This window comes from Octopus sinensis, linkage group LG1 (genome assembly GCF_006345805.1).
Source record: "Octopus sinensis linkage group LG1, ASM634580v1, whole genome shotgun sequence".
Classification (NCBI taxonomy): domain Eukaryota; kingdom Metazoa; phylum Mollusca; class Cephalopoda; order Octopoda; family Octopodidae; genus Octopus; species Octopus sinensis.
The window spans coordinates 163,931,204-163,952,964 of record NC_042997.1 but is presented as its reverse complement, the minus strand read 5'-3'; the positions used below and the strand labels follow the sequence as shown (position 1 = coordinate 163,952,964).

The window sequence follows — 21,761 nt, the reverse complement described above, 5'->3', positions numbered from 1 at the left end:
CAGTCTAATGACTGAAACAAGTAAAAGATAAAAGATAAAAAATTTTATGATATTGTCTCAGTTAAACCATCTCAGAATAAAAACAATGATCATGACTAGAATATCTTTTGATCATAGGTCTGCTTGAGTAGAACTCACCTAGGGTTGAACAACAGTGCTGACAGACTTTTCAGAAAGAGACTGGTTTGTGACAATGCATCAGCATATTGCAGGCCTATCTGTGTTATTAAAAATAATCACTTTGTAATTATGTGGTTTTAGGCTCAGTTTCACTGCCTGCACCTTAGACAAAAGTCTTCTACTACAGTGCTGGGCCAACCAGTGCCTTTTGAGTGAATTTGGTAGATGGAAACTGCATGAAAGCCTATCGTGTGTGTGTATCTGTCTGTCTTTCTGTGTGTATTGAGTTCTAACAATAGATTATAAGTATTGCTATGCCTAAGCAAAATCATTATATATGTATATGTATGTGTGTGTGTTTGTGTTTGTTCTATCCACTGTGTGACAACCAGTGCTGGTTTGTTTATGTCCTTGTAACTTAATGGATCAACAGAAAAGACCAATAAAACAAGTACCAGACTTAAAAAAAAAAAATAAGCACTGGAGTTGATTTGTTTGACTAAACACTTCAAGGCAGTGCCCCCCAGCATGTTACAGCTGCAGTCCAATGACTGAAACAAGTAAGAGATAGAAGATATCCTAATTATTACTCTATAATCTCATATAATAAAATACTCTATATCAGAAGAAGTAGAACTGTATTTATTTGGGCATGGGCATGAGTTGGGTATATTTGGACTATTAGATTGTTGTTTGAGCTACTGCTTCATATGCCAGAGGCCTTTTTGATGAGAGCTGACCTCAGGTTACACAATACTAGCAGCTAGCTATGTCAGGTAGTTGACAAATACTGTCAACTACATCTTGCAAGCTATATCACTACCTCCAGCACTTTCATTTCAGTTCTCAAACAACTTTTAAAAGATTCTTTGTTTCTTTATTTGTCTTTCACTTGTTCCCTCCCAATCATGGACTGAATTCTTAATCAATGTTGCATGCTAATTATATTTCTTAATGATACTGCTAGAAAATATCAAAGCATATAGTTTGTAAAAATACCTTACAGCAGAATATTGAATGTTGAGAACTGTGTGTGTCAATAATATAGAAATTTTCAAGTGAGTTCTGGAGACTTGCATCTTTGAAGATGAACATTACAGTTAAGTTAGACGATTATATTAAAATAGTCTGAGCTAGTTGCTTCCAAGAAATTAAAGACATTGAGATAAAGAAATAAGTTATGATAAAGTTGCTGTTACCACCATCATCTGTACTACTACTACTACTATTACCACTACTGCCACCGTCATCATCATTATCATTTTGCACTGCCACTATCTCTGTTCTTTACAAGTATAAAAATGCTTTGGGCTAAAGGAATTATTTGATACAGGCTCTCATACTTCTGTACTTACATCTTGTTCTTACATGCTAATCTCTCTTGGGTCCCCCACAATCCAGTGTTAATTATCGATTTAATATGAATTACATCTCAATTACAATTTCACAATTTATTAACTTCATGTTAAAGTAAATAGTAGGACCCATGGGAACCAGTGATGGTTTGAATGTAAGCAATTCAAAAGTGCAATATTTTAGTGTTATATATGTTAGCCATGAAGAAGAGGGGAAAATGTAACATTTTAAGTAGTATCCTGCATCAGAGAGTGATGTTTTCTGTTCTACTTTTGCTAAAGAAATAACTTTTGAATCTGAGAAAAATAGCTTAGTTATCTAATAAACAAATAAATAGGCTAGGTAGCACGATTTCCTAAATCTAGCTATGCCCTTATGATGTGATTTTTTTTTGTTAGAAAAATAAATTCATTTTCACATACATTCACACAAGGCAGAGGAAACCTTTCATATTCTTATAGATACAGATTTATCTGCATATTTATCTTTTTTTTTTTTTTTAGTTTCTTTTTAATATAAGTATTCAAATAGTTTGAAAACTATTTGAGACTGTTGTTTTATGTGAGCTAAAAGTGAAAAACAATTCATGAAATATATTCTGATTGACTGTTTTGATTCTTCAACTTTGAAAATGAAATCTGATTGAATTATTTCTGCTCTGAATGAGAAGTTTACAAAGAACAAAACTCTTCAATGAGCACATTAATACTATCCTTATAAACTGTCAACCATGTAACACCAAGAATTGCAATATTTCCAGGTCATTAGATATTCAGACACTCTATGGGAAGCTTTGTTCATCATTTTCCCTTTTGCTCCTTGACTTGCTATGAATACAAAAACTAGTATAAAACGGAAAATTCAATAACTGGAGATTACTGTGGATAGAGTTATTCCTTTATATATAATTTTTTTCCTGTTGTATTTATTACATGCATTGATCACTTGCAAAATAGAATTAAGAGGTGTCATTCTTTTATATACTTGTGATGTTTAACAATAGTTCTATTTTAGCTAGAGAAATAACTTTTAAATCTGAGAAAAATAGCTTAGTTATCTAATAAACTAACAAAGCTTCACTGGTAAATTGTTAGGAAATAAATAATCTGTATTGAGGTAATGAATGAATGCATCTATATCGGCATGAGAAAGGATGCATTTGGTCTCCTAAAAATATTTAAAGAATAATTCTCTTCTCAGAGGAAACCCACAATGGTTTAAAAATAATATTGATTTTTTTTCTTTTAGCAGGCACAAAGCCATTTTCTGTTTTTATTAGTCAAAAGGTGTAGTGTATGAAAACAACCCAAGGGTATAATGAGTAAGCTGTCAGTTGTGAAATGACTATAACTGTTGTTATGATTTCATAGAAATCATAGTTTTAAAGTACCATCTAACTTTTACCATTGCTTGTAGCACATTCTCAGTAGAATTGTCAGTTATTCAGATCAGTTAAGAAAATTTTGACAGCTGTTAGCTACAACGACAGCAGTAGTTCCTGGTAGAAAAACATTTCCAAAATAAAAGACAAAAGAGACAAGAAAAGGCTTACAGTGCCAGAAGATTAGATCAATTTTCCTTGTTTATGACGATCAAAGTAATATTTCCTGGTGTTTTGGTATCTATTCCAGATAGTTTATAGAACTAAGATAATATGGAGTAAAGAGTCCTACCAAGGAACGTAAGGAAATGCTTCCAACAGATTTGAGCACATTGCCTATGAGCAATTACTTTAATAACCTACACCCTAGCTGAGGCCATTTTATTGCTATTCTGGTTATATTTAAAACCTGTTCATTTTAGAAGTTTATTTCTATTCCTACTTTTTACTTGCTTTAGAAGAGTAGTGCCCATGGCATTTCCTTCACAGCCTCCATAGCTGGTAGACAAAGGGAGTAGTTACTCTCAGATCAGAAGCCTGGTCCAAGAGGTTGCTATAAAGTATACCCAACTGAAGGTGTCTAGCCACCATGTGGTGATGACAAATCTTATTTCTTTGCTGCCCACAAAGGGCTAAACATAGAGGGGTCAAACAAGGACAGACAAACGGATTAAGTCGATTACATTGACCCCAGTGCATAACTTGTACTTAATTTATCGACTCCGAAAGGATGAAAGGCAAAGTCGACCTCGGCGGAATTTGAACTCACAACGTAACGGCAGATGAAATACAGCTACGCATTTTGCCCAGCATGCTAACAGTTCTGCCTCAGGATGGGAATAGTGGCTTTGATGGGCTTCTACACAGTTTCCACTTACAGAAATTTCATTTCCAATACTTTAGGCAATTGAATCTATAATACAAATCATATGTTTAAGTTGCAGTGTACTGAGATTAACTCTGAAACCATGTAATCATGAAGCAAACTTCTTAACCAGATAATCATGCCTGTTTATCTATCAGTTGACATATACTATTATTTACCTTGATAATACCTTGAGGTATTAAATAATTTCTATTTCCTATGTAACCTGATTAGCTGTGGCAGAGAATGTTCTGAAAGTGTAATAGCAAGAATAAGAACAAGATGGAAAAAAATTCAAGGAGCTATTACTTAAGTTGGAATAAAAACTTTCTTTCTCAGAGTGAGAGGCAGACTGCATTATGCTTCTGTATGAACAAAATGCAAGTTGGTAGTGAGGTTTGGGCACTGATTGCAGAGGATCTGCAGAAATTAGAAAAAAAGATGAAGCAAGCATGTTCTGCTAGATGTGCATAAACAACAGAGTAGAAATGTGTTAAGAGAAAAAAATGGACAAAAACAGAACTATGTATCATGTCATCCCATAAGTTCTGTCCAATTTTACCTTTTTTAAAATTGAATGAAATTTAATAGAATTTTAGAATGTCTAATGGAATTAAAAATTATTTTTATCCATTTGTGTATATTTAAACTAATTAAATATTATTTTACAGAATAATAGAATTAAAATTTCTTTGATTAAAACCCTTTCTAACATGGAAGTATCCAAAGAGCATTTGAGGCACATAATGCTTTATGAGTACAAAAAGGGAAGCTCTGCAGCCGAAGTGACTTGAAACATACACTCAGTTTATAGGAAAGAATGCTTGAATGAAAAAACTTGCAGAAGATGGTTTGCAAAATTCAGAAGTGGAGATTTCAGCCTTGAAGATGAAGATTGAACAGGACATCCAGTTTAGTTTGATGATAAGCTCCTTGAGGCATTACTTGAAGAAAATCCTGCATTATCAGTTGAAGAATTGACGAAAAAGCTTAGTTCAGACCATACAACTGTTCATCGTCATCTTCAACAACTTGGAAAGGTTCCTAAACTTGGAAAATGGGTACCTCACGAATTGTCCAGAAGCAACCACAAATCCCGAGTTGACATCTGCTCTTCTCTCCATTCTCATGAACTCATTTTACCTTTTTTGGATAGACTTGTGACTGTTGATAAAAAAATGGATCTTCTATCGAAATGTTAAATGCTGTAAACAGTAGCTTGGTAAAAGGGAAAAAGCTCAATCACAACCAAGAAGTGAACTTCATGGGAAAAATGGTTCTTCTCTCTATCTGGTGGGATTGCAAAGGAGTAATTGACTTTGAATTGTTACCACCTAATGCAACAATCAATGCTCAAGTCTACTGTCAGCAATTAGAGCATTTGAACCAAGCTTTGAAGAAAAAAAGACCTGCTTTAGTGAATTGAAAGGGAGTGATGTTTCATCAGGACAATGTGCGTTCCCACATTGCAAAGATCACATCACAGAAGTTCGAAGAGCTTGGTTGGGAAAAAATTCCTCATCCACCTTATTCTCCCAACCTTGCTCCTTCAGACTACCATTTGTTTCGTGGTTTACAGAATCATTTGGGGGACATAACGCAAGCCAGAAGGAGGTTGAAACTAACATTTCAGAGTCCTGGGCTTTGAAACCAAGAGTTTTACATTGATGGGATTAAAAAGCTAGTAAATAGATGGAAGGAAGTCATTGATAATTAGGGAAAGTACATTGATGATTAAATTTCAATTAAATATAACATTTGATCACTTGTTTTCTTTATTCAAAATTTGGACAGAACTTATGGGATGACCTAATACAAGGAAGAAGACTGTTAATATGGGCATGTGATGTACATGGTTGAGGAAAGCTATACAAAAAAGATGTTGATCACTCATAGTGGATGAAAACTGTGGACAATGGAAGCCCAAGAAGAATGGCATGAAGTGATGAAAACTGATCTTAGGATGTTGAACCTCACAGGAAATGACTAAAGATCAAGATGATTGGTGATAAGCAGTGCTTGAGAAAACCCTGTCCTTCAATGCAAGCATGGTGAAACTGACGTTATGGAAGCATAATGTGCATGTACACAACAGAGCTCCTCATCCAAAATCCTTCCCAGTCAAGTCTACATTTGCTGCCACCCATCATCTCCTTCTCACTCATACCTCCATCACTCTTCTGTTTACTATATTATTTTGAAATTCTAATTAATGAAAACAGGACATATTATTACACATATCATCACCTTTTCTGCACTACCAGTCATCACTCCTTCTTTCCCCAAGCCACTTTCTATTTACATCCATCCCTTATTTTTACCATTGACTGCCTACTCTCATTCATCATTCACTACATTCATCCCCTATATACATCTGACCATCTCCACCTCAATTTCTATGCATCATTTATTCTTTCTTCCTTACCCCACCCCCACACACTCTTGTGCTTTTACTCACCTTTCCTGATCCTTGTCTCTACACCCTCTTCTGTTAATCATTTTGGACATGTTATCTTGAGGATACACTCTGGTATCTCATCACCACTACCTTTATCTCCCTTCCAGCATCACTTCACCACACCCACCCTTATATAATGCATAGTAGCCCTGAATCTCTTCCACAATAATAAACCTTATCATTGATACCTGTAAGTATGGCACATGAAGAAAGGGAGATATTATTTGTATCCTGTAGAGGAATATCTGTCTTTTACCAAGATATATAACTGATATTTGTTTGATGAGTAGCTGTCATAGACCCCCAGTATATAATTGTTAGTTGTGTTAATAATTACCAATCATTATATATTTCACAATACATAATTGGTATATGTCTAGATGGACAGCTATCATTGTCTATTTCACAGTATATAAATATTATCTTTTTTAATGAATGGCTGCCATTGGTTGCATCACAATATATAACAGATCTGTCTTGAAAAGGAGCTGCCACTGACCATTGTATATAATTGGTATTTGTCTAAATGAATAGCTGTCAGTATTCTTATTATAGTTTTTAACTTATATCTATTTTTTTGATTCTGGAAGAAATAAAGTTTTATAATCCACAATTGACATTTGGTTTTGATATCACACAACTAACATACTGTATTAGTTATAGTGAATTGGAGTCTTCTGAAAAGAATTTGATAAATTCAGTTTCTGTGAAGAGTGAAGAATTTGATTTTTTAGAGTTCCTTACCTTTTGGTTCACTGAAGAAGGCAAATGGCAAAAGTGCAAAACATTTGATTATTCATTTCTAGCAGCAGTTAAACTTCTGAAATTCTTCTAGGAATTTTTCTAAGGATTAATTGCTGTTATTACATACTATCACCAGTTTCCTTAGATTCTTGATTTTTACCAAACTTGCAATAAAATATATGCTTTAGTGTGTTCATTAGTCCAGGCTATATCAATACTTTAGTGTATAATATATGTTTTGTTGCTTTTGTGGAGCAGTTAAATATTTCTCATATAAGATGTCATTTGGAAAAGGAAATTAACTGATCTATTTCAATTAAATGTATAACAATACAGTGTAAAGATATACACCTCATGTAGAGACAAGAAGAAATTTAATTTCTGAATGCTATTTCGTCTCTAAATATTACAATTGTTGATATTAAATTGCTGATACTTTTATATTCATAAAGTTAATGTCCACTGAAGGATATCATTCTCGGTAATCTTCTCTACAGCAAAATTAATTAAATTTGACTTCATTGATACCAATTTCTAAAGAATCAAAATAGTAATCGCTCAAAGTATATTTCATCAACTACATATATGTATTTGTCTGCCAGCTATCTATCTGTTGGTCAATATTTCAAACTGGTTCATCTAGTTTAAGCCAATGAGGCATCCCCTATGTGGTTGCTCAGCCCACTAGAAATAACTTTAAAAATTTCTCTCAAATCATACCATACCATCTGTAAACAAAAGTATAATGTAGTACAAGATATACTATGTCTCAATAAAAAGTTGATCACAGCTGGAATGTCTTCTAATATAATAAATACAAAAACTGTCAGTGTGTCACACTTTGACCTCCTCTCTCACTATTCAATGGCACTTCTACTATTCCACATGCTGGGATGAGAGTATTAGTAAAGATGGTGAGGGCTATGGTGACGACAGAGAGAGAGAGAGAGAAAGAGAGACAAAGGAATTTAGGGAGAGTTGATGATGTTTTATTAAAAGTAGTAGAGTTGATGGTGGCAATGGTAGTAATAATAAGAGAGAGAGAAAGATAGAAATGATGAACAACTTTGTTTAACCATGTCTCTTTGACAGAAAATCTTGAACCAACATACTGAACCAGCATACTGAGCACTATCATTTTTGTTTTTTGTTTTGCTTTCTTTGATACATACATATATACATACATACACACACACACACACACACACGCACATGCACACACACACATGCACACACACACATGCACACACACACACACACACATATATATATATATATATAAATAGTCAGGTATATATGTATATATATATAACATTGGGATATTCTAACTTTGCGTATTTTTCTAATTTTTAAATATTGTTTGTTCATACAAAACATTAAATTGAAAGAAACCTGACTTTATTATTTTTTAATATAAAACTTTCTGACACCTTAAGGAAAGAGAAAAAAAGTACACTATTACTGTTGTTTCTGCTTCAATATTTATAACATGATACTCATCTCTATAACAGTGGGTTTTATTTTTCTAATTTGTAAATATTATACTAATGTTTTTTCATGCAAAAACATGAAATTAAAAGAAACCTGACTTTATTTTTCAATGCAAAACATTGAAAGTACAGTGTAGACACAGACATATTTTCAAACACATGAACTCACAGGCACACACACACACACACACACACACACACACACACATGTATATCTATATATATACATGTATAAATAAGGATAAGATCGCTATCTGCATATATTGCACTGATGAAGGCAAAGCATTTCTAATGCTGAGCCAGAAATCTGGGATCTGAAATTATCCAGTCAATTTTTTTTGCTAGTTTATTTTGTCTCTTTGTCTTTTCTCCTGGTGCTCTATGAATATTTAATGTGGTTTTAGAGTCAAGTTTTGGCTGCTATTTCTAGCATGGTGGTATCTCTTAGATACCCTTAATTTTAATATTATATTATAATATATATACATATATATGTATTTAATTTTTCATAGAACTTCTTATCTTCCTTGAGGAAAAAAATATGCTTTTAGTGATGGCTGCACCCCATCCTTTTTTCATTATTTTCCCCATCCTAAAAGAAGTCACCTTCATTGAATTCATGTCACATGCCAGTAGCTATACAGTGGTAAAAAATTAAATAAGTAAATAAATGGTAAAAACAGTCTGAATTGAAAAGAAATTCCTTCCTCTCCCTCTCTCTACCTCTTTATCTGTCTGTCTGTCTATCTATCTATCTATCTATCTATCTATCTATCTATCTATCTATCTATCTATTTCTATTGTCTTGGAACCTCACCCCAAAGAGCAAACACAAAAACAATATCCTCCTTTTCTAAACAAAACAAAAGAAAAACACCTGATTTATATAAATGAACAATCTGTTTGCACATTCACAATTTTATTTGACAAGTCCAAAGAGGATCGAAAGCACTAATAATAATGACTAAGTAAAAACATTCTTTTTCCAAAATTCTGGCGACCTCCTCTTTTCTCAATATTCAATATCTGTACACCACTTCTAACACTATACATACATATATAATAGACATAGACACACACACGCACACATATATATAAAATACACTTTAATTGAAATAAAGTTTCCCCAAAATTAAACATCTATATCTTCTACTCTATCTATCAAAGAAAGAGAGAGAAAGAAAGAGGTTAGATCGGAAAAAATTGTGCTGACCCCCGAATGGGAAGACAAAAGATGTTGTTTATCATGCTGCTTTGCAATATGTTCCAAGTCGACAAATTATATCATCATTTTGATGAAAATTGTTCATTGCTTCAAAAATATTGGTTAAGTTTAATAAAATTTAATGTGTAGGAGTGGATGTGTGGTAAGTAGCTTGCTTACCAACCACATGGTTCCGAGTTCAGTCCCACTGCATGACACCTTGGGCAAGTGTCTTCTACTATAGCCTTGGGCCAACCAAAGCCTTGTGGGTGGATTTGGTAGACAGAAACTGAAAGAAGTTGTTGTATATATGTATGTATATATATATATGTATGTGTATATGTTTGTGTGTCTATGTTTGTCCACCAACATCGCTTGACAACCGATGCTGGTGTGTTTACGTCCCTGTAACTTAGCAGTTCGGCAAGAAAGACTGATAGAATAAGTACTAGGCTTACAAAGTCCTGGGGTCGATTTGCTTGATTAAAGGCGGTGCTCCAGCATGGCCACAGTCAATGACTGAAACAAGTAAAAGAGTATTCAATACATGAAGCATCACTATTGGGCCCAAGGTCCAATGAAGAACCCTTAAAAGCCACCCAATAGGGTGGTTTTTAAGCTAATTAATCAAAAGTCTTTTTAATGAAGGTATACTCATGGATAAGCAGCAACAACTGCTCCACTGCTATTTATATATTACTAAAATAGTGTGTTCCTATCTACCTACTTTTTGTGTCATGCTAAGGGATGACATTCAAATAGAGAGAGAGGAGGAGGATGGAGTAAGAGAGAGAGAAGAGGCTAGCATCCACATAACAGAGAAAAAAAGAAAGAGATAAATGGTAAAAGGTGGGTGGTGATAGTGGTGAGGATGATATTTATATGTTATTTGTGATAGCTTTTGTTTGCTGTTGGTAGTCTTAGTTGATGAGGTGGTGGCAACAACATTGCACAGCAATAATTACTTGCACTATGATGCATGTGTTAAATTGTACAATTTTTGTTTTTTACTTTCAGTCCACAAAAATAAGTTCTTTGCTCTCAACTCCTTACTATTAATACCTATTTCTTTACTGCCCACAAGGGACTACACACAGAGGGGACAAACAAGTACAGACAAACAGATTAAGTCGATTATATCAACTCCAGTGCGTAACTGGTACTTAATTTATCAACCCCGAAAGGATGAAAGGCAAAGTCGACCACGGCGGAATTTGAACTCAGAACATAACGGCAGATGAAATACCACAAAGCACTTCACCCGGCATGCTAACATTTCTGCCAGCTTGCTGCCTTACTTACTATTAATACCACCACCACCACCACCACCACCACATATCTATTGACTAGTACTCTACCAATATCATACATTATTGCAGGTCTCAGTGTTTGTATATATGTATATATAAGTATGTATTTGTGTATATGTGTGTGCACATATGTGTATGTGTATGATTGTATGTCTATCAATTCATCAGTGTTTCCCTTTTGTTTCTTTTTCTGTTATCTTTCACTGTTACTCCCTCAAGTAATACTTTCACAACTTCCTCTCCTATCTTTCCATCCCCACCCCCTTTTTTTCTATCTTACCTGTCATTCACTGTCATCTCTACCATCACAATTTCAAACAGCTCCAGTTCATAGTTTTCACTAGCAAACCCCATGGAATATCCATGAGTTTCATTTGTTCTAATGAATGCATTAAAATCCTCATAGTGACTGTAGCATTTTGAGTGTTAAGAAGTTTCTATAAAAAACTATAAAATATAGTACAATTAATTATTGATAGACAAATATTAAGCTAGAACAACAGTGAAGAACAGTGCATCCTCAACCTTTAGCATTCAGATTTCTCTGCCAGACATAATGCTTATTTGTCCATATTGTTTTGAATTCATCATATATTATCTCGTGGTTTTGAGATTTCAACGATGTGATTGTTTATTTTTAGAATGACATTGTATGATAAGTGTGAGAGGCTGGATCTAACCAGTTTGGACACAAAACAGGTGAAATATTTGGGCTGGATATGACTGGTTTAAATTCTGGAGGGTTAAAGAATTTATGTGAACTTTTTCAAGCCCATAAGTGTTCACTTGTGGAAGAAGTTTGCTTTTTTGTAAATTTTTTGATTGCTTCTTTTTAAAAAGAAACTATTTTAATATATATTTTAATCGAGGGTTAAAAAATCTTTTAGTTGATTGATATGGTTTAGTAATTTTGATTACCTATTTTAGTCAATCTGTATATACTTTCTTTGACAGGACTTTCTATATATTTTGTATTTTTATATGTGCATATATATATATATATATTTACCTTCTGTGCTTATATATGTATTTCTTTTATGTTGAAGGTCATAGTATTATTTGGAAAGGATGAAATGTATAGAAGCATGGGGTTAAATGAAGTTGTTGGCCTGAATTTGATGTTTGCTCTCCAATCAATGATTTCTTTGTCTCAATTTCACTTGAGTACTTCTATTTTACAGTCATATATATATATTGTTTCCATAAAAAGAAATGAAAATTTATTTCTTGTCATATATATCTACTACATATGTAGGAAATTCTGTCTGTGGGTGTGTTTGTGGAGTTGTTAGCTAACTCCTCCTATATCGTTTTATCGATTTTGATGAAACTTGATATGTGAATAGAACTCATGTCTGGAAACTTCATGACATACTCAGATTGTTGAAAAAAAAATCGATAATATGGCCCCTGGAAGGGATCCTTATATATCGCCAAGGGAAATAATCCATTCATTTTCCTAAATTATTTGGTATAAATCAAATTGAGTATGCTTATTTCTTAGTATTTGAACTGCTTGAGTTATTTTCGCAATTTATCCAGTACAACCCTTAAACAAGTAAATAGTATTTTCCTAAACAATAGATCCACTTATTTCAATTGGTGACTTAGTCACGAATATACCAACACTAGCACCCCTGAGGGTAATATTCTCTGGGAATGCACAAAAGCCCTTTTCAGAGTTATTTACTTTGAATTGTTATTATCTCATATCTGATTAGCCTGTTATGTAACATGCTTCACAGTTTTAGTATACATACCTTATTAATATTTCCTCCTATGTTCTATATACTCTGGGAATGCATTAAAGCCCTTTCTGGGGCTACTTTATTTGAATTCTTACTATCAGGTAACTAATTTCATGTTATTACATAACTAACTTCACAATTTGGGTATTCATAACTTATTGGGAATTCCTAAAAACAAGATCCTGTGTAAGACTGTTCGGTGTTCTCTGTAAATACACAAAAACCGTTTTAAGGGCTACATACTTTGTATTGTTGTTATTGGCTTAGCGAAACAATTATGAGAATGGAACCAAGAGATAAGCTCTGCTTTCCCAGGAATTACTGGGTATGTCAGCTAGTATATATATAGGCACAAGAGTGGCTGTATGGTAAGTAGCTTACTTACCAACCACATGGGTCTGGGTTCAGAAAATATGTTACTTTTTGGAAGGTGCTTTTTAATCCCAGGCATCTGAAAACCTGTTGCAATTACTATAACCTCAGGCTGACCAAAGCCTTGTGAGTGGATTTGGTGGACAGAAACTGAAAGAAACCTGTCGTATATATATGTGGGTGTGTTTATGTATCTGTGTTTGTTCCCCAATCATCGCTTCTTGACAACCAATGTTGGTGTGTGCATGCCCCCCGTAACTTAGCAGTTTGGCAAAAGAGACCAATAGAATAAGTACTAGGCTTACAAAGACTAAGTCCTGTGGTCAATTTGTTTGATTAAAGGTGGTGCTCCAGCATGGCCATTGTCAAATGACTGAAAGAAATAATATATATATATATAATTATGATCATTTAATATCTGTTTTCAATACTGGCATGGATTCGATGGTTTGACAGCATCCAGTGAGCTGTAGAGTTTCACTGAGTTCCAGTGTCAGCTTTGGCATGTCTACTACAACTGGATGGCCTTCCTAAAACCAGCCACCTTAGAGTATGTACTGAGTGCTTTTGTTCATGCCACCAGCTGTAGTGAAGTTGCTAAGTAAATTGTAAGTCAGAAAAAGAAAAACAATTTCCATGAGGGAGAGTGATGGGAGGATTAGGGAGGGAGAGGTAGCTTCATACCAGGTGGTGAGAGGCTAAAGTATGATGGAGAGACATGTATAGGCATCTTGCTTTAGAGGATAGTCCACATTATATCATAGTTTATATCTTTACCTCTTCAGTATTTATAGTTTCATCATCACCTTAAATGTCCACCACATTTTTCATCATTATCATCATCTTTTCCATTTTCTAGCTCTTGCATGGATTAGGCACATTTTTGCCAGTGAAATATCTCAATATTTGTTGCATTTCTTCATCATCTCGTTTGCACATCTCTTGAGATCAGCCTTCTCTATTTCTGGTGTCTTCCTCAGTCTTCTTCTGCAGCAGCTTTCCAATAGAATCACCTGATGCTTATTTACCTAACTCTCATCCTTCATATGTATTACGTGTCCATACTAAAACAGTTTTCTCTCCTGCACACTTCAGCTGATTCTTCAAATACCCAGTTTTTCTCTCAACTTATTTGTTTTCCATCATTCATGTATGCTGACATTACACATAAAGTGGAGCATATATGTCTAATTTCTTTGCAGCCTTTATACTTCCTTCACATTCAATGCCCATGTTTTGCTGTCATGCAACATCACACTATGTGTGCAGCTGTCATACAATCTATCATTCACTCAAAAAAAAAGAAACCCTTTGTTTCCAGCAGAGATAAAATCTTGATTTTTTTTCCATTCCATTCTTATTCTGGTTACTGTTGCTTTTAGAACACACGCCTCCATTACTGATTAGGTCACCAAAGTAACAGAAACTTTTAACATCTATTAAGGTACCTTCTTTGCTTTGGAAGCAATTTAATTTACAGACACTCTTACTACTGATTACTATTGTGCATCTGCTACATACAAAGTCTTTTTTGTCAGTTTACCTATGGTCAAGTGCACATCTCATGTACCCATACTATACATTTGGTATAGCTCATGTATTTCCTACTTTCACCTTTTCTTCATACCAAGTATGACCACTTCTTAGATGTTTCAGTTGACAGTAAAGTTTGCTCATTGCTGTTAGTAAAGCTAACTAATGGTTTTACCTTTGCTTGGTTTACTTTGAAGCATCCCAGCTCTAGATTTTGTTTCTGTGTTTGAAAATTCTTTAAGTGTTCCTCAGATTCAGATATGAGAACTTGGTTACTGGCATTCAGGACTTCCTTTGTTACTGAGAATTGTAGTAAACTGTGGTGGCTGAGAACTGAGCCATAATAGATACCTATCTGTACACTAAATTCCTCACTGAATTTTTTGCTGAGTCTCACCTTGTCCAATACCTTTGTACATGTCTTGCCTGGTTCTCAGAAGTCATTCCTCTACACTTATTTTTTCTTACTGACCACCAGACTAAAGAGCATGGTAAGCATGGTACATTGTACTTTATCAAAGGTCTTCTCTAAGTTAACAAATACTAGATAGAGTTGTCTCACAAGGAAGAGAACATTAAGGGTGTCCTATCCTGGCACAAACTTGAAGTTATCTAAACTAATTTATGTGCATCTCATCAAAATTAATTCTCTTCCTAATCATATATTCTATAATTCTTTCTGTGGTTTTAGTGATGACATGTGAGCCACAATTATTCCATATACACTTTTCCCCATTGATGTCTTGCTTTATACTGGTTTACAGGTATACATCTAACTTCTCTTCTACGTACTTGATTTTGCTCCTGGTTGCTCCTTTTCTTGCAATCTTTTCAAATTTGTCTCTCAATTTCTATAGTGTATTGTAATTGTTTGAACCTGCACCTAGCTGAAGAATCTTTCAATTTCCATACCTTCCTTTTCCAGATTATCTTGTGTCTCTGAGTTTATCTAGTTCTTACCCTGATGATATTTGTCTCTTATATTCATCTGATTGGTAGGTGATCAGGTTGCTGGCAGGTTTCCTGAAGGTAGTATTGTAAATGGGTGAATCAGTTGCATCACAGAACTCCAAGCACAAATGGATAAATGTGTAATACCATCTTGTTTTGATGCCTTATATTTGTAATTTGAAATCCTGCAAGAAAGGGGTTTAGTTTTCTTTTTTATCAAAAGTATTACATACCAGTATGGGTATATCAATATAGACTCAGCTAAATACTCTTCTTTGCTCATAAAACATTGGCCTCAAATTTTCTAGAATAAAAAAGCAAATACGTTACTTTTTGGAAGGTGCTTTTTAATCCCAGACATCTGTTATGTTAAGCAATTCTGATTAACTGAGAAATATATTAGTTTCTTGCAAGGTAAACTGTGCTGAAAATCTGTTGCAGTTACAATCACATTTTTTTTATCAAGGAACCCTAAAATTGTCATTTCAATGAAAACTCAACAAGCCTGAAAAGCTTATCAGAAAATTCTTGTTACAAAATACTTATATACCAACGTGCTTTAAAGCTTCCTTAAAGAAAACCATTATAAAGCTTTATTTTCCTGGATTTCAGGGTGTAGACCGAAATCACATGATATGGGAATTCCAGCACCCATGACAGACGAAATCCATCTGCTATGATTTATGTGTGTGCTTTTATGCTCCAAATATCTATATGAGAGGATCTCTCAAGGATAATAAGACAATACTTAGTGTTCTAACAAGGCATCCATTTTAAGTTGGATATAAAGATTACTTTTTGGCATTAATGCTGCTTCTGTTGCTAAAAATTAATTAATTGAATTATTGTATTATTCAACTAGAATAACTTTCTAAATTTGTTTTGCAGTTCATAGTAATTTTTTTTTATATCAATTTTCAGGGATCCAATATCAGCATTCCAGACAGTGAAGGTAAAACTCCCCTCCATTGGGCTGCTAGCAGTAGAGACCCCACAGCTGTCTCCTGTGTTAAAGTGCTTCTTGTAAGTTGTTATTTGTATTGAAATTGCTGCTAACTTTTAATGATAAATATAAATGAATTTCACAGACTATTTTAGTTTTCAAATACAATGACCATTTTATGTAGAATTATACTTTGTAAAGATATTTGAAAGGTATTGTAAGTTATGTAAAATTTAGTCTCAGTTCTTTGATACTTATAAAAAGCTGTTACATTTGTTTTGCCTGTTACTATTAATGTTAACAATATTAATGCTAACTTTTCAGTAACTTAGAACCTTATACTGAAACTGTTTTACTGTCGTCATAATTTAATTTTCTGATTCTTCATACACTTTTTGTGATATAGTGTGCTAAGCAATGCATTATCTTAAAGTAAGTAATGGCCTGTGCAACTTGCAATGACACATAAATTTTATGTGTAAAAATGATGTCAGCATTAATAATAAATTTGTTGAAAAGTTGTAATGTAAAGTAGCTATGCATTTAAGTTCTGTTCATTAAATCCATTGAGATCAGAAGTGAAAATTTTTGTTGATAGATCACATCACAGTAATTATTGGTAGAGTTCTCTGAAGAATTTGTTTGGAAGTATGGAAATTATAAGGTTAGCTGGGTATTAAATGTGTTGCATTGAATATGATGTAAAAGAAAGTGAAAACAATGAAATAGTCATTGTTTATAATAACCTTGCAAAGACCTTATGTACACAGAAAAGAAAAACTGCATTCTATTTGTAGAAAGAAATTAAATAACATTCAGCATGTAAATTATGTAACAAGGGCAGTGGTTAAGAACTTCATAGATAATTCCTACTTTGTGTGTGTGTGTTTGTGTTTGTGTGTGTGTGTGTGTGTGCATGCATGCACATGCATGCACATGTGTGTATGTATATGAAAGAGAGAGAGAGAGCGCATGTATGAGTATCTGTGTGTACACCTTCATAGCAAGCCATGTCATCCAGTTAATGCTGTATAAAAAACATGTTATGATATAATAATGCTTCATTAATTCTCTCAACGTGGGAATATAACCAATAGGTTGTTACAGTTATAAATAATAAAAGATTAAAAATCTTTACTTGTTAACCCTTTCATTACCAACCCGGCTGAAACCGGCTCTGGCTCTGAGTACAAATGTCTTGTTTCCATAAGTTTTGAATTAAAATCTTCCCCCAAACCTTAGTTACAATTTATGTTCCTAACACTAGCTTAATGATAACTAAGTTATTTTACTAAATTCTTTGTAATATTTAAAGTCATTGAAAGAAACACAGAGCATTTCAAAAGAAATACAGTAATGAAAGGGTTAAAGATAAAGAAAAGTAGACTTGAGAAGTTCGACACTACAAGAGGGCTACTCTAAAATTTGTGCAACTTTTGCATTTAATAGACTGAAATTACAAAGTTTCACAAACTGAATAGAGAAACAAACCAAAACAATATCCTTAATTTGGCTGATCATTAATTGGCAATATAATGCAAGCTTTTAGTAGCTTCATCTTCACTACACTTACTATATTTCATGGTTTACTTCACTGCATAGTTACCAGTGTCAGTGTTCCATGAAAAAAAATCTATAATGATCTATAATACTTATAGTAGGACTTTTATTTTGTTAAACTATGTGCTGCCCTACATCACATTGTATTGTTGGAAACAAATAAAGATAATGCATGATTAATTCAAAACAACATGAATAAATAGGTATTACATTTGATAGAGTATTTTGAATGCTAAAGGGTTAAGAGTTAAAGTTTATACAAAACAAAACAATAATTACTTACACAATGCTTGCTCTGTTTTCAAAATTTAAATGGGCTTCCTTTCACAAATCATTTATCGCCCAAGTGACAAAATAAAAATTTAACACTTTACACATTTAGCCGTCATCCTGACACCCAAAGTATGATTCTCAATTCTCACCTTTGACACCTTTAAGATGTAGTACATAGGAAGTGTGTCTTCTTCATAGGTGAATATTTTAAACAAAAACTCTCTAGAAACACAATCATCATAACGTGTTCTTTATTGGTTTTTAGAAATTGTATCCAAAATTCCACCGAGAATTACTTTTTTTTCATTCAATCATTTTGGTAGTATTGTCTAAGATACTTATATTTACTTTGGATAAAAATCACAGAAGTTTGGTGAATAGCAGAATCTTATCAGCAGACAATATTGAATTGTGTTGTTTAACCAAGTATAGACTGCTTTAGAATTGTCTGCAGACTTGTATTATGACTGCCTATTAAACATTCTTATTTGTTCCTTTCAGTTTGTATTTTTTTCTTATTTTGCTTCTGATAAATTAGTGAAACCTACTAATCTATATATCAAATCATGTGTTTACTCATCTTGCTTTAGACTTAATTATTTCTTTTGTCAGTCTAACTGGCAATATCAATCTCTCTCCCTGTGTCTCTCATTCATATATATATATATATGTATGTATGTATCTGCAGGTGTAGCTGTGTGGTTAAGAAGTTCACTTCCAAATTACATGATTTCAGGCTCAGTCCAGTGCATAGCACTTTGGGCAAGTGTCTCCTATGATAACCTTGGGTCCACTAAAGTCTTGTGAGTGGATTTGTATGAGGGAAACTAAAAGAAGACCATTGTGTGCATGTTTGTATATAGATATGCATATATGTATGTATGTATGTGTAAATCTGTGTATATGTATATGTAAGTGTGAATGTGTGTATCTTTGTGTCACCTTGTTTGACATCACATGACTGTTGTAAATGAGTGTTATCATTTCTGATTGTGGAAAAATGTCTGGCCAGGGGATATTACCTTGCTCTGAAACAGGTATGGGTTGGTGACAGGAAGGACATGCAGCTATAGAAAATCTTAGTAAACTCCATCTGACCCATGCAAGCATAGAAAAGGAACATTAAAATGATAATGATAGTAATGTGTGTGTATGCAGCTATACAGGCATAGCAGGGTAGTTAAGAAGTTTGTTAGTTTTGTAAAAGTTTAATAAACATATACTCCACCAAAAAGTATTGAGTAATTCTTCAGTTTAATGTTAAACTGCTTTTCATGCATAACTTGGCATAAAAACAAACATTGATCTGAAATTCCATTTGGTGCACCCAGTGCAAGTTATGGATACACAAGAGATGCAGCAGAATAATAAGAATGTTAACAGAGAAAGTAGGGTTTGTATGTGAAAGATGCACAGGAGCTATAAAGTGTCCAGATACACTACTGGAAATTGATTTTCTCAAATGTCCTGAAAGCACTCTAGATGTAATGGATAATTTCTGCTACCTAGGTAACCTAATTATCAGTGGAAGAGCATGTACTGAAAGTGTAATTTCTGGAATAAGAATAGGATGAGAAGAGTTCAGAGAACTTTTATCTTTGTTGGCAACTGAAGGTCTTGCTGTCTCCGAGTAAAAGCAAGGTTGTATGATGCATGTGTATAAATAGCAATGCTACATGGTTGTCAGACATGGGCCCTCAATGTAGAGGACATGCAAAGATGAGAGAGGAATGAAGTTGGTATGCTTCACTGGATATACAATGTAAGTGTACATGTTCAACATAGTAATAGTGTATTGAGAAAATTTAGGCATAAGAAGAATCAGATGCAGTGTGCAAGTGAGAAGACTGCACAGGTTTGGTCATGTGATGCATATGGATGAGGACAGTTGGGACAGTTGCATAAAAAAATTCCAATCACTTAAAGTGGATGGAACTTGTAGAAGAGGGAGACCTAGGAAGACATGGAATGCAGTACTGAAGGTCAATCTCAAGATGCTGAGCCTTATGAAAAAGAAGACAAGGACTGAGATATTTGGTGCCTTGCTGTACTCAAGAAGATCCACCCACCACAGCAAAATTGATATCCTAAAACCACCTTAGTAATGCTTGTCTGTGAGGGACTCTGCCCCACTTCACCCCCATCCTCTCTGCCTCTGTCATCCCCCCACCCACATTTCATCCCATAACACTCATCATTTCTCTATTATCTGAAAGCAGGTTAGGCACATACTACACCCACCAACTTTCTTAGTTACTTCTCTTCCCAGTCCTAAACCACTTATATTTCTCATTATCTTCACCTGTCTACTGTCTCCACCAACCAGCTCCTTTCTGCTTTCACCCTCAATGTCCTCACATAACTACTGCAACTCCCTTCCCTAAACTTCTGCTAAGTTTGTCTCAATCATTTGCAACAGTTACCTCTATCCTACCTACTCACTCAGCTCAAACCTCTATCACTTCACCTATTCTCACCATCCCCAAACCCCTCAAGACTCATGTCTCTCCTTATCACTCTCGTAATCTTACTCTCTAACTGACTCTCCTTCCCTCTCCAACTGGGGTATCCATGTATCTACACTACAGCAAGATACCTATTTATGGCCCTCTATACCTTCACTGGCACAAAGCCACTGCCCGCTCAGCACTACTCCCTCCTCTCACTTTTTCACTTTACAAGGAATCTGGTGATCCTGTCAATGATAGTGCCACATAAAAAGCATTCAATACATGCAGTAAAGTGATTAGCATTTGGAAGAACATCCAGCAATAGAAACTTGGCCATAACAGACAATGAAGCCTGGTATGGCTCCTAGCCTTGCTAGCTCCTGTCACACTGTCCAACCCATGTCAGCATGGAAAACAGATGTTAGATTATGATGATGATGATGACGACGACGACATTATTGGTTACTTTTGAAATATATACACACCTACATACATATACAGATATTATATATAATTCCTCTGCTTGATATGAAGAAAGGGTGTAAGTAGAATTTCTATTGGTGTACACTGTGCAAGCTATAGACATACGAAACGTGCAGTGGAATTACAAGAAGGTTAATGGCGAAAGTAGACTTTGTATGTGACAGATGTGCAGGAGCAATAAACACTAAGAATATACTGAAAATAGATTTTCTCAAATGCCTAGGAGGCTTCCTAGAGGAAATAGATAGTTTCTGAAACTTAGGTAACCTAATTAGCAGTGGAAGAGGATGTTCTGAAAGTATAGTTTCTAGAATAAGATGGAGATAGTTCAGAGAGCTATTATTTCTGTTGGTAACAAAACATTACTCTTTCTCAGTGTGAAAGGCAGAATTTATAATGCTTGTGTATGAATAACAATGCTACCTGGTAATAAAAATATAGGCCCTGAATGCAGAGGACATGTGAAGACAAGAAAGAAATGAAGTTACTATGCCCTGTTGGATATGTAATATCAGTGTGC

At 34.2% G+C, this 21,761-nt stretch overlaps 1 protein-coding gene across 4 annotated transcripts in view; it reads left to right on the top strand.

Annotated features, from left to right (window-relative positions):
* LOC115215581 (inversin) overlaps positions 1–21,761 on the top strand; it is a 408,281-nt gene that overhangs the window by 231,586 nt on the left and 154,934 nt on the right. For all 4 annotated transcript variants that reach the window (XM_029784790.2, XM_029784800.2, XM_036506245.1 and 1 more), the window contains one exon: positions 16,454–16,555. In XM_029784790.2, coding sequence (XP_029640650.1) covers positions 16,454–16,555 — 102 coding nt within the window. The remainder of the gene's footprint in view (positions 1–16,453; positions 16,556–21,761) is intronic.